Source organism: Chelonoidis abingdonii, chromosome 11 (assembly GCF_003597395.2).
Source record: "Chelonoidis abingdonii isolate Lonesome George chromosome 11, CheloAbing_2.0, whole genome shotgun sequence".
NCBI classification, from domain to species: domain Eukaryota; kingdom Metazoa; phylum Chordata; order Testudines; family Testudinidae; genus Chelonoidis; species Chelonoidis abingdonii.
Window position 1 is genome coordinate 2,576,368 of NC_133779.1, and position 13,516 is coordinate 2,589,883.

Genomic DNA, 13,516 nt, shown 5'->3' on the forward strand with positions numbered 1-13,516 from the left:
AATCTGAGCTGGAACTTGGCCCAGTTGATTCTTTCTTAAAATACGTCTGAGATATTTGGTGAATGATCCTCAAAGTGCCTTTTTTCCAAGGAGACTTGGCACCTTTGTCTCCACCTGAGCAGGCCGGAGCCTAGAGCTGTAGCCCTATGTCAGAAATGGGTTGGGGGAGAGAACTGTGGGATCCTGCAGGAGGTGGGCTTGGTGAGTCAGAAGGTGGTGTCTGCTTCCCACGGGCCATTTGTGCCTTAATATTTACAAATCTCTGCACAAGTGCTGCTGTCATACCTGCTGAGTCACTAGTGAGCCCAGTGCACCAGCATCATGCCTAGGTAGGATTGAGGTGAACCCAAGGTTGGGGCTGCCTGTTAAAGATCCCAAGGGACTATTTGTAAGAATTGGGGTGTTTCCCAGGTTGGAATTCAGACAGGATTACTGTAGTGCTGGTAAGTGACTGTAGCGTTCCACCCCAGAAGTGGCTGACGTGAAGGAACCCCTGGTATTGCTGTAAACATTTGAGGCTTAGGATTATTCCGCAGAACTGAGCACTTTGAAGAGTCCAGCTTTAAACAGAAAGCTGTTCTGCACCTCATCTGTAGCCAGGCTGGTTCTCCTCCATAAGTGTGTGTGTGTGTGTGTGTTAAAGCTTTGGTTGAACATAGTGCTGCTGAAAGGGGGTAGTTGAGCGATACCAAAGGCTTCTTTGCCCCCAGGACGGGTACAGCCAGCGTAAGCATGCCTGTCGTCCACCCCACCCCCGCCAAGAGGGGCCCAACCTGGCAACTCAGTTGCCGAAGACTCTGGTGTACTCAGCCTTAGCCTGCCAACCAGTTGTGTGGAGGGAGTCTCACATGGTGGCCACCTGGGCTGCGAAGAACTGGAGTGATCCCCATCGCAGGAGAACACGTTCAGGCCCCCACAGCCCTTGATGGAATGCTAAGTCTTGGGTGTCCTAGCGTCCGGTCTTGTGTAACGTGTCTCTGCTCTTCTGTTCCAGCTAGCCCTGCTGGAGCTCAACTTCCTGCCTACTACGGGCACGAAACTGACGAAGCAGCAGCTTATATTAGCCAGTGAGTATCATCTCTGCATTCCCTAGAAGGAGTTGGTCCTGTCGTGCCTCCCCAACTCTCCCCCCCCCCCCGCCCCCAATAGCAGGCAGTGCAAGCTTAGCTGCAGTTTGTCTCTGTGTTGCATAGCAAATGGCCAGAATGCACTGGGTCTGATGTCAGCCTCCTCACTGATACTTCTAGTGAAAGCGCAGACTCCGCTGATGAAGGGGGCTGGCTGCAGTGCTATATGTGGTGGTGGTTTCCTTCCTGACCATGGGCCCCTGGCAAATGAGATTTGTTCTGCCCTGGCGTCGTTGCAGTGCTGTGAATAGATAAAGGAGCTTTTTGAGATCTTGGTCAGGCGAGAAGCCCCACTGCCTGCTCTCCACCAGTCAAGCTCTCTTATTCTGCCTTTCCGTCTCTCTCTGTGCCAGGGGATATTCTAGAAATCGGAGCCCAGTGGAGCATCCTGAAGAAAGACATCCCATCATTCGAGAGATACATGGCTCAGCTGAAATGCTACTACTTTGACTACAAGTGAGTGTCGGACCCCTAGCGTCTTGTAGGATAACCACTGACCCCTGTGGGGTGGGAAGCGTTCCCATCGTACGACACCCGGTTGTACTGACCCCCTTAGACTTTCTTTGCTGGTAGTGTGAATGCACATAGTTTGGTTCAGCTAGTCTGGTATATTGGATGCCAGTGGCTCCTTTGGTCCTAAATCCTGTCTCCTGCCATGCTGGATTGGATCCTAGTGGCAGCTCTGGTCCAATCTCCTGCTGCAGTGAATGGCTCAGATCAGTGGGCCCTCTAGTCAGGGAGCCCGTCTCTGATACCAGCCCAGGAAGGGTGCCCCAAACAAACCCATTGCATGTGCACAACACGACTAGCAGCACCATGCTGTTCCCTGGGAGCGATCCTTTCCCAGTCCCGGGGTAATCGGGCCCCGGTAAGTCTCCCGGATATCTTAGTCCTCTTTTAATAATGAATGTTCTAAATGGGTGCAAAAAAGCCAAACAGAAAAACTGAATTAGACTGAACCAAAAGCTTCCTGCTATCGCTCAAGGACTGTGTTGACATAATGCCTGTTGAGCGAGAAAACATGGGCCCGGAATTAATAAAACCAAAATTGGTGTGTTGGAAACTAGTCCTTATTGGTGGCCAAATTAATGAGGGGATGGGCTATTCCACCCATCGTTCTCTTTTTTGGTCCTTAAAGAAAGAGATGGGGGCGGGGGAGAAAAAGGGGGGAATAAGCAAAAACAGAGGCTATTGGAGTGAGCTTCATCATAACTGGTACCCCTGAGCTCCTCCATCCTGCTCCTGAGAGATGGCTGGGCCAGGGAGAGGGGCCAGATAATATCAGCACCTCTACCAGCTGCTGGAGCCCAGCCGCTGTCTGGGGTAAAACAGGATCAGACTTTAGCAGCAGTGGCGGGGAGTCCAGCACATTTCAGCGAACATCTTTGCTTTTCCCAGAAAGGACCATTACCACTTTTGATAGCGTTAAAAAACCCGGCTGAGTGTCTCATTGCTTCTAAAAACTCTCCGGCTAGAGGCAAAGGGACCAGGGGATGCTGCTAGAATGGAAAGCCTTATTTAAAGCTTTACATTTCCAAGGCTTTCATGGTTTTTCCTTTTATCTGTACCAAAAGGTTAACAGGCTGCTTAATGGTGTGTGCGCCAGAGTACTAAGCAGGCTGGGCTCTTGGGATCCCTACTCCGGATCCTTGTTTAGTTTTAGACAGTGACTGGGTTCTGTTAACATCTTTGGGCCTCTGCTGAAATCCATACACCACTGTTCCTTGTAGGGATGAGTTGCCTGAGTCCGCTTACAAGCATCAGCTACTAGGACTGAACCTGCTATTCCTGCTGTCCCAGAACCGCGTGGCTGAGTTCCACACCGAGCTAGAGAGACTCCCAGCGAAGGACATCCAGACCAACGTGTACATCAAACACCCTGTCTCGCTAGAGCAGGTAGCTCCCGCCGCGCGCGGCCTGCCACTGCAGCGTTGGTGGCCTAACCCCTTTCTGCCCATGGTTTTGGGTTACCATTGTTTGTTGGCCTTTCTAGCCTACAGTGGGCTAGGATCAGGGCGTGGCTGTGTCCCTGCATGGATGGGAGCTATCCAGCCAAAGCCTGAGGGGTACTAAGACAAGTAGCAGCTGTCTGGCAGCAGTGAGCCAACACCCCAGCCTGGAGCTAGGGAACATGGTGCTGCTACAGCTGCCAGCTTTTTGGATGAGCTGTAAAACAGGTCCTGACCGCTTATGAAAGATTCCCAGCATGCTCTTGGGTAGAACTGGAGCATTGCCCCTCAAAATATAGTGCCATCCTGCTTTTCTCACTGTTTCACTGAGTCCTAGCTTCTGGGCCAGTGTTGTTGTGCGCTGTTAAACAGCAGCCACGCTGCAGCCTAGAGGTGGTCGCATCTTAGCGGTGGGTGGAGGCACGTGTGTGCATGGCATAACTCCACTGGGGAGTAAGGTTAAAGTGGGCCTGGCTCCAGGAGCGACTAATCCAATCCCCAAGACAAACACCTTGAATCTCTGCTTCTCTCTCGGGCTAGTACTTGATGGAAGGCAGCTACAACAAAGTGTTCCTGGCCAAAGGCAATATCCCTGCTGAGAGTTACACTTTCTTCATTGACATCTTATTGGACACCATTCGGTGAGTCTTTCTTTTCCTATTGGCTGCTTCGATCCACCCTCAGTGTGGGCTGTTAAAGAGAAGCCATTAAAGGGAACCCAGAGCATGCAGGAAAGCACCTAATAAGATGAAGAGCAGCTAACTAGCTAGGGCATCGGTGTCTTGCCATCATGAATCAGTCCAGAGGAATTTATTTTCCCATTGGAAAGTGTTGGGGAAATTGGAATTTTTCCAGGTGGTTGCAAGGTGCCTGCTGCTATGGAAGCAGCTTCTCTTCCATTAAATGTATTATGGTAGCCGAGGTGCCCAAGTCACTGATCACTGTGCTAGGAGCTGTACAAACACAACAAAACCCCTGGTCCTAAAAAGCATACAATCTAGCTGCTGTGAAGCAAACTCACGTAGGAAATAGCATGTAATACATACTTCCCTAGCACTTTCCAAATCACCATCCCGTCCTGCCCAGCACATGCCCACAGCCCAGAAAGGGCTAACCTCAGGGAGCCCAAGCATGGAACGATCTAGGATCTGAGAAAGTTAGGAGCGGCTGGAATGCAAGGGTGGAGGGAGATCCTTTCGACTGGAAAGTACTTTTCCGTAACTGTGTGAATCCTGCCACAGCAGTATGGCAAAGATTCTCTTAAGTGCCCACTGATTCTGGGTGACCCACCTGAGCCCCCTTTTCAAAGGGCCCTTTAAAGTATCTGTCCATATCTGGGGTGTTTTTCTGGTCCCTTTTACCATAGTGTCTGAGCACCTCACAGGCTGTAATGGCTTAATCCTCACATCCCCCCTTCTGGCAGGGCTGTTACCCCATTGTTACAAATGGAGAAACTGAGGCACTGAGTGATTGAGTTCACGCAGCAAGTCTGTGGCTTGTGTTTCAGCCAGACACTGGGTCAGGAAGGGATTCCCCCCCCCCCTCCCCCCGGTGTGGGTTCCTGGCCTGGTTTATCTGGGTCTATCTCAGTCACTTCACTGCCGTTGCAGGGGCCTTGGGCGCTGATGCCTCCTCTGGCACACAATAGTTTAGTCCTCTATGGGCTGAGATACTTTGGTCTCGGTTTGGCGTGTGCTGCTGGGTGGGGCTGATGGCCTGTGCCAGACAGGTCAGACCAGCTGATCTAGTGGTCCCGCCTGCCCTTACCCTATGATTGACTCAAAAGAATTGAACGCCAGTTTCCTGAGTCCGAGGCTAATCCCCTAACCACTGGACCATTTTTTCTTGTCTCAAGTTGGGCTCTCTAAATCACCCCGTGTGTGTGAGCCTCTTGGCCTAGCCGCCTTCCTCCCCGCCTGTAGAAATCCAGAAAGCCCACTGAGTTCTGTTGCTGCTGTATGTCTCGTGCTGTTTTCGAAGGCAGAGGTCTAACCACCTTACTTCCCTTTGGTGTCAGGGATGAAATCGCTGGCTGCATCGAGAAGGCTTATGAGAAAATCCTCTTCAACGAAGCCACCAGGGTTCTGTTCTTCAACACCCCCAAAAAAATGACGGAATACGCCAAGAAGGTGTGTGAGCCGCTGTCGCTGAAGAGAACCCCCGTCAGCTGACCTGCGGCCATGTGGGCAGCAGAGTCCGACCTGCTAGCTTTGTTAACAAGTCCATTTCTGCTACTCTTTATTCCCACTAGTCCTCTAAAGCTGCCACAGCTCTGGCAGGCTGAGCCAGATTTGAGCCTGACTTGTACATTGGCAGGACGGTTAGCTAGTAGAGTTGGTGGGAATACAGGGCTGTTTGTTTTTTCCCCACAAAACACTTGGGCCGAAACCGTCTAGTCAAAACTGGTGCCACAGTGCCTCATGGGAGTTGTAGTTCGCCAGTCTTTTGTGCCTGGCCTCCTCTGTGGGCCAGGAATTCTGGCTGGACTACATCTCCTATGATGCACCACTATCTCCCCTCTTGGTAAGGAGTGGTGAATTGCAGGAGTAGCTGGCTGTGGTGTATCATCGGAGATGTAGTCCAGCCAGATTGCTGAGCCATGAGCAGTTCCTCCTATGATCACTGATGCTGACACAGAAGCCAGGATGGTGGTTCTTAGGTTACGCCATGGGGATTTCAGATCTTATCTGGAAGGGTTGAACTGGCTGGGATTCTGGCCTGCACCTCCAGGAAGGTGGAAGGGTTTCAAGCCACCCTCTAAAGAGGAAATAATGCACCGCAACAAAAGCCTTGAAACCCATAAATCATGAGAGGGCTTGAAACTCTTAAAATTCTAATAAAATGTTCTTTTTCCCTTTATTTTAGCGCGGTTGGGTTCTGGGTCCACACAACTACTACAGCTTCAGCAGCCAGCAGCAGAAACCCGAAGACACCACCATCCCGTCGACAGAGTTAGCTAAACAAGTCATTGAATACGCCAGGCAGCTAGAAATGATAGTCTAGCTGAGCTCCACCAGGACTCTTTCCTCACCCCCGCCCTGATCCCCTTGTTGTTTTAGTGTCTTACTCCTGTTCCCAGTAACCCGTTCATTTTAAAACTATTTAAAAGGTTTCTCCGGGACAGCACAGTTACAAATCGTGAGCAGCCAAGCTGCCTCGTTCCCTTATGCAGACATATGTCCTGTGAGCAGGGAGGGCCCTAAGGGGCCCCACTGCTGTGGGCTTTTCTCGTTCGTCAGCATGGGTGGAGGGCAAGACCCTTTTAAAAACCCTTCTAAACCCAAACTCTTCTCCATGTGGTGGACCCACTTTCCAGCCCACAGCCATTAACACCTGTGTTCTGGATGCTGTGATACGGGTGATGGTCTCTATTCTACCCACCTCCATCGAGCAGGGTAGAAGGGGCATGTCAGATTCTAGTCAACAAATGGTTAAGCAGCCCTCGAGAGCCATCATTAAAGTGTGTTTTGCTTTATGTTCCCTGCTCCAGTTGAGTCATTTAAAGGGACTGTCAGTTTAAATAAAACGATTGTTTCTTGTGCAGATGCATTTCTTTGGTTGTGGTAGCATGGGAACCCCCTGAACTTAACACTCCGTAATGTTAAGGTTGAAGAGAGTTGGGCACTCAGTTAACGTGACTGGAAAGCAGACATCTAACACTTTAGGTGGCTGTGAAAGGTCAGCCTGGAAATCTCTGCTGCTCCCTGTTTGATCTTCATTCTCTGGGCAATGAAATGAGACTCTAGAGGAAGGATGGTCTGGGGGTTAAAGCACTTGGCTGGGATGTGGAAGACCCAGGTTCATTCCCTGATGTGCCACAGAATCCCTCTGTGACCTTGGCCACTTCACCTAAATACACCTTTTGAGGTGCTGGGCCTCAATTGCCCCTTTAAAAGGGAGATCACAGTGCTGCCCTGCCTCAGGGGTGGTGCGGGGCTCTGGTACTACGGTGACAGGGACCATGTAAGTACCAGAGACAGCTAGGCCCTTTCTTGGCGTTCTCCAAGGCTGTAGGATTTGGTTACATCAAGCACAGGGGCATGTTTATAACCAGACAGACTGGAGGACTGCTTTTGTGGGACTTAAAAATAAAATAAATATTGGAAATATTTGTGTTTGTAAAATCTTCTAGAGTTAAAACCTAACCCTCCAGCAGTCCTGCCTGGCTTTCTTAACAGTGTGGCAATCTGGCTCTGCCCAAACATGCCCAGCGGGAATGCCAGACCTTAGCTTGCCCCCTCCGAGTTAAAACACACAAGTTTCAGCTAGTGCCCCTTTGCTGGGCCTGTTTCCTAGAGCTGGTGCCTTTCTCTGTTTTTTCACATGACTAGACAGAAGGGATGGGGTTTGTGACCAGGCCACAGGCCTCTGTCTTCCCTTGGAATTCAGTATCAAATTCAAGCGCAAGGGGCAGTTGTCTTCATTGTTCTGAGGGAGGGTGCTAATACCTGGCAGGGGAAAGCTGCATGCATCAGATTACAGCCTTGGTTCGTGTAGGGGCTGCCGTGCTCCAGCTGCAGAGCTCCCAGGGGGAGGTTGTACATGGCTACATCCACCTGGCATACACGGGGGTGAAGGCCAGATACCACAGGAGCCATCCCCAAGTGCGCACTTTGCCCAGGCAAAAGCTGGTTACTCCATGACTGAATTTCACCTTGAGTCTGAAGATGATTGTGAGCTGTTGTCGTCAACAGAAGGGGAACAAACCAGCCATCTCCTGCTCTCTGTGAGGGCAGTTTCGAAGGACCTTTCTTTTATTAGCTCCCTGTCTCTCTAAAGCACCTTTGCACGGGCACCTCTGTCACTCAGGTACTGCTGCCTGTGGTTGCAAGGGAGCAAACACAAATTGCAGCTGTTAAGTCAGGTGTCCTGCTGAGGCAGAAACCTCACTGAAGGGAGCAATGCAAATGTTTAACTAAACTTTGGAACTCACCCCATGTGGAAGTAGCGAGGCCCGGAGGTTAGCAGGATTTTCACAGCATGGACCCAGCAAAGCGGGTGTGAAATGCTACGTGGTCAGAAGTCACACTTTTTGCAGGGGTGTCAGTGACTGCACCGGAGAACTGCTTCCCGCTCCCCTGAAGCTGTTGCACGATGCTGCAAAGAAAAAATTCAAATTTCCCTCCCCTCCCCCCCCACATTTTTCAGTGACATTTAAAACTGAAAATGAGATTGCTAAGGAGGTAAGTTCATTTGGGATAGGGCGTTGCTCCTTGGTCTGTGTTTGTACTAGCACGGCTGGGTCTTAGCGGTCGTAGCTAGCAGGTGTGGGACCGAGCAGCTGAAATAATAATGCCAGCTCTTATCTAGCACTTCTCAACAGTAGCTCTCAAAGCGCTTTTCAGACTTTAATGTATTTATCGAAGCCTCACAGCGGGGGAGAAATCTGGTATAACTATCATAGGCGTAGCGGGGTTCAGTGCCCCTGGCAACTGGGCCGTTATTCTGAAATACAGTCACTTAGCCTGGAGTAACTACTCTGCTTTTATTCTGGAGCAGCACCCGCACTGTAGAGTGAATAGCAATAGCAGAACTATTTTTCTATATTTGTGCTGGGAAATCTCTCTGCATGGACACATGCTTTGAAAATTCAGGCCCTTTTCAAGATCTTAACCCAAAATGCAACATGAGGCCTGATTGTTTAATATAGTGGTTTGCCCTGGGCTGTTGCGTTTTCCCTTTTTGCTGCTGGGGCATGCTGCAGCTCTGTGTTGCTGCTTCCTGTGGGGAGAACAGCTGGGACTCCTGCTTAGGCCATGCAGGAACTTGTGCTGGGCTGAGAGGTGGTTTTAGCAGGTGGGGGACAGCAAGACTGGAGATTGCCCTTGCCTAGAGCTGGGCACAGCTGGGCAAGCTTCTACTGGCTGGTTCTGCGAGTGCTCCTCACTCCCAACATGCAGCCCCAGCTACGCCAGTCCTGGGCCCCAAAATGTCTCCGTTGCACCGTTCCTGCCTGGTTGGTTCTGCCAATACACCTTCAATTCCTATTCCAGCACCTTCCACTGGGGGTCCCACGCTTTGTGGTGTCTGTCAGCCAAGCGCATTGCATGCAGCTGGGGATCCTCCCAATCCTTCATTCCCTCCACAAGCCCCCTGTGTACCACCCTCCAGTCCCCCTCTATTTCAAGGACTGCCTGCACTGCCCATGTCCCTAGGGACTGTGTGTGCCCCCATCTTCCCATGGCACGGGCTGTATCCTCCATGTCCTCTCCCGCTGCCCCCCAGGGCCTCTGTGTCCAGCCCTTCCCTTTCCTTGTTCTCCCCTCACCAGGGTTTCTGTGACATCATCCTCCCCGACATGACATCATAAGGGGTGAGAATTGCCAGGGGGCTGTTTCCACCCACTTTAAGGCCCCTTTATATGGCCAGGAGTGGCCCAGCGGGGCCACTGTAGCTGAGAATCAGGCCGGCTGTGTCTGAGCTAGAAAAGTCACGTGAGAGGGAAATCACCCAAGATTCGTCCAGCCTGCTGCTGCTGCTGCTCCCACGCAGATGGACGCGTGAATGAAGCCAATCCACAGAGCTGGCCCAATGCGGTTTATTGACAGGAAAACTGGGGGATTCTCAGTCGTCGTCTCCTGTCTGCTGCTCGTATGAATCCAGGAAGAACCTGGTGCCGGCAACCAGCGATCCAGCCAGGATGGCAGTGGAGACCCAGGGCGGCTCAGCCAGGTGGTTGGCAGAGGGATTCAGCCTGCATTGAAGGGTTAAATGAGAGAACAGGCAGGGGCAGTAGTTTGGGTAGGACGGGAACTCAGTCATCGCTGATCTGTCCCCAGGCACACACCCCCACCCGCCAGTTCCACCACCTCTGGCAGCTTTTTCCATTCGGGGCAATGTTGGCAAACACACATTTCTGCCAGTGGAGCTGCCTCTCCAGTAGGATGGTTTGCCAGTCAAGATCTATCGGCAAAGCTTTCCTGGTGCAGGCCTGGTCCCACTCCCCATCAAGCCGGGGTGGTATCGCCAGGATCAGAGTGCTAGAGACAGGCCAGACAAGACTTCTACTCCCCAGCTATCAGGGGGGCTGCTTGGCTGGCTAGGCCATTGTACAGCAGTCCAGGCTGCTTCTCTGCGAGCGTGTGGCTTGAAGGGATTGCTAACGGGCTAGTGAGCCTTAGAACGTAAGAACGGCCATACTGGGGCAGACCAATGGTCCAGCTAGCCCCACATCCCATCTCTGACAGCAGCCAGTGCCAGAACTTTAGGGGACTGGCTCCCTGACCATCCTCCTGTTCAAGTCCAGCCAAGCTCCATGGTGGCTGAAAACCAGAGCTATCTCAGAGTGTGAAATTATTTACCTGGGATTTTCAACCATGACTCCCCCTGGGCTGGATCTGAACAGGCGACCTAGAGGTTATGGGTTTCCCAGTCTCCAAGGCCCAGATCCTCAGGAATATAGGCGCCTACCTCCCATTGGCTTTGAGGATGTGGGCCCGGGTCACTGACTCTCCTCCTTATGGAGGCAGGGCTGGGAGCAGCCGGCTCCGAGTGCTGGAGGTGTCTGGGATCCAGACCTCACGCCCACTCACCAGGCAGAGATGTTCCTGGGCAGCATCCTCTGATCCTGGTGCTTGCAGTAACACTTCCTGGGGCATGAATCCATGATCTGGAATGGCGGCCAGTGGCGAGCGGACACCTGGGGCTTGTCGTGCGAGCCTTCTGGACCCTGCTCTGAGGCCGCATCCTGGCAGGACTCAGCTGGGGCAACCTGTGGCTCCAGGGTTTCCCACCCCTGCCTCTGCAATTTGACCTTCTGCGCTTTGGCCCTCGGCTGTCCGTGGGCCTTGAGCTTCTCCTGCGGCTTCTGGACGGGGCTAGCTGCCACCTTGGGCTGCCACATGGACCGGGGATGCAGCTTAGTCATGGCCTGTTTCCTTGCCTTCGGCCTGACATGGCCTGGCGCCCCTTTGGAGGTGCTGCTCTGCTCCAGTGCTGCTTGGCGCTGAGCTCCCATGGGGCAGGAGGGGCGGGGAGCCACTGGGCATGTCTGCACCGGAGGGGCAGGGGTGGGAGGAATGGCCTCCTCCCCAGGCAGGGCCATGAGTTGGTCCTCTCCTTTGCCAGGCTGGACTGTACTGGCGGCTACAGCCCTTCCCGAAGGCAAGGCAGGCGAGTCTGGCGTGGGTAGACCAGGAGCCCTCACTGGTGGATTTGCCTCTGGGGACGGTGTCTCTGGCTTCCGCTGCTGGGTCGTTCCAACTTGTATTAGCTGCTCCGGCTCCGCTACGAAGGCAGGGCTAAGTTGAGGGGGTTCTCCAGGAGGTTCTCCTTTTGGACCCACGTCCTTCCTAGTGTTGTCAGCCAGCCAGGCCCTGACGGGCTGCGGGTGGCCCTCGTCCTGCCTCAGCTCATCAAGCTTGGGGCCATTGCCCAAGAAGGACGCCAGCCGAGACATGTCTGATCCGAACCTGGGGCTATTTCTGCTCTGGCCTTTGCGCCGCTGTGGGTACGGGGTGGGCACTCTGGGCTTTTGACCCTCCAGGCTCCTGAAGTTGAAGGAGGTGAGGTCGTCCAGGATCTTGACCAGATGCAGCTGCTGCTTGGCCTGGCTCTGGGGCTGGGTGGCGGGTGAGGCCTGCTCCTTAGTGCCCATTTTCTGGAACTGCTCCAAAAAGGCCTGGGTCAAGGAGCTGAGATCCTCCTGATCTCTCCTTTCCAGCCCCTTGACCGACGGCAGCTTCTCAGCCACCTTGGGTGACCCAGAGACACTGGATGGGGCCTTCTTCTGGGGACACTGCTTCAGGGCGTCAGCATAGGAGATGCCGGAGGAGATCAGGCCAGCGCGGTGCTTTATCGCCTTGACACTAGGTGGTCGCTGCCCAGGCTGGATGGTGAGCTTGTACAGGAAGCTCAGGCCATGTTCCAACAGGGCCTGCACCCCCTCTGCGTTCACCCCATCCTCTTCACTCTCCGGGGGCTCCTTTGCTTTGCTGCCCCGGGTCTTGGCCTGGCCGGTGGGCGATTGGCAGGGACTGGCAGGTGCCTTTGAATCACCGTGGCTGCCAGGGGAGCCTTCCTCATGAGGCGGGGGCTGTTTCTTCCCTCCTGACATAGCCAGGGGCTTTGGGAGAGCTGTCCTGGTCGGGTTCCTTTCTGCCGCATCTTTTGGCTCACCCTGCTCACTGGGGTTTGGAGCATCCGAACGGGAGGGGTTGTCCAGGACTGAACTCTGTGTCTGTGTCTTGGTCAGGGCCGGCTGGCTGCAGCCATCTGGTCCCGACATGCCCTTAGGCATGCCGATCCCCTGCGCCCGCTCCAGCAGCACTGGGGCAGCGGCACTCTTGCCTAGAAGGTCACCCTGGCCTCCTTGCTTCATGATGGAAACGGTCTCCCCTTTGGTCTTCCCCTTGGGCGCTGGCTTTTTGGATCTCAGCAAGTCTTGCTCGGGGGACAGGTTTTGAGACCTGGATGTCATCTTCTGGCCCTTGGGTTCCCCTTGGTGGGTGCCTGGGATGTCCAGTGCCGGGCTCGGCTCTGTGGCCAAGCTGGCATCGCCACTTAGGCAGCTCAATCCGGCTTCCCCTGCCTTCCCTCGCCCCAATTCCTGAGCGGAGTCATTGTCTCCAAGGTCTGGATGTCTGCTGAGGCTGCTGGAATTCTGAACCCACACGGAAGGCAGCTTGGGCTTGGAGCAATTCTTGCAAATCTCTGAGGAAGCCGCCTGCTTTTCTCTTCTCCTCGGCTCTCTGTTGAGTGGCTGGGAAGGCTCTTTCGCTGCCAAGGTTTCGGGAGGAGGCAGGAGGGCTCCCGATTCACTCCCGGCCCCGCTCGGCGTGCCAGCCAAGCACCCGTCGTCCACTCCTGGCTTGCCTTTCTTGTCTTTGCCCTGCGTGCGGTCTACGTCTTGGGATGCTTCCGACTGCACATTGCCCATTTTCAACGTTCATCCTGTGAGCGGGAGAAGAGAGTATGACAGCGCCGCCTAGCAGATGAAGACTCGGGAGGTGTGCAATCGAGTCTCACCTCTGCCACTGGCCTGTCGAGTGACCTTGCCTCAGTACTGTAGCTTCTCCTCTCCAGGCTTCTGCTTCCCCTCCCTGCCCTTGTCTAGTTAGATTATTAACTCCTGATCTAATGGGTCCCTTCTGGCCATAAGCTCTGTGAAGCTTGTGGGCAGAGACTGTCTCTTCCTATTGGGCCCGGAGGGCTGGTTATTTATCTGTCTACCAAAGGTATTTATATGAGCCCTGTACCACTGTATCTGAGCTCCTTGTCATCTTTAATGGATTTAGCCTCACAACAGCCCATTGTATAGATGGGGAAACTGAGGCACACCATTGCTAAGACCCAAATCCTCACAGGGATTTCAGTTCAGTAGGAGTTAAGGGCCCTAAATCTGCGATAGAGCAGAGACTCAAACTCAGGTCTCCCAAGTCCCAGGCTCTCGCTCTAACGCTTGGGCAACCCTTCTTCTCTTGGGCAGAGCGGATATGGCCT

The 13,516-nt window shown here is 53.4% G+C and overlaps 2 protein-coding genes across 3 annotated transcripts in view; one reads left to right on the forward strand and one right to left on the reverse strand.

Moving 5' to 3' along the window:
• The window catches only part of PSMD8 (proteasome 26S subunit, non-ATPase 8), a 210,717-nt gene extending 204,101 nt beyond the window's left edge, over positions 1-6,616 (forward strand). For both annotated transcript variants that reach the window (XM_075070600.1, XM_032804483.2), the window contains exons 2-7: positions 995-1,067; positions 1,481-1,583; positions 2,858-3,023; positions 3,617-3,717; positions 5,094-5,205; positions 5,942-6,616. In XM_075070600.1, coding sequence (XP_074926701.1) covers positions 1,549-1,583; positions 2,858-3,023; positions 3,617-3,717; positions 5,094-5,205; positions 5,942-6,079 — 552 coding nt within the window. In that variant the 5' untranslated portion in view covers positions 995-1,067; positions 1,481-1,548 and the 3' untranslated portion in view covers positions 6,080-6,616. The remainder of the gene's footprint in view (positions 1-994; positions 1,068-1,480; positions 1,584-2,857; positions 3,024-3,616; positions 3,718-5,093; positions 5,206-5,941) is intronic.
• A 3,024-nt stretch (positions 6,617-9,640) lies between these two features.
• GGN (gametogenetin) lies at positions 9,641-12,953 on the reverse strand. The gene is made up of 2 exons (XM_032804471.1): positions 10,609-12,953; positions 9,641-9,770 (listed from the first exon to the last, which is right to left on the reverse strand). Exons 1-2 carry the CDS (start codon positions 12,951-12,953, stop codon positions 9,641-9,643), a joined length of 2,475 nt encoding a protein of 824 aa, XP_032660362.1.
• Between the last annotated feature and the right edge of the window lie 563 nt (positions 12,954-13,516).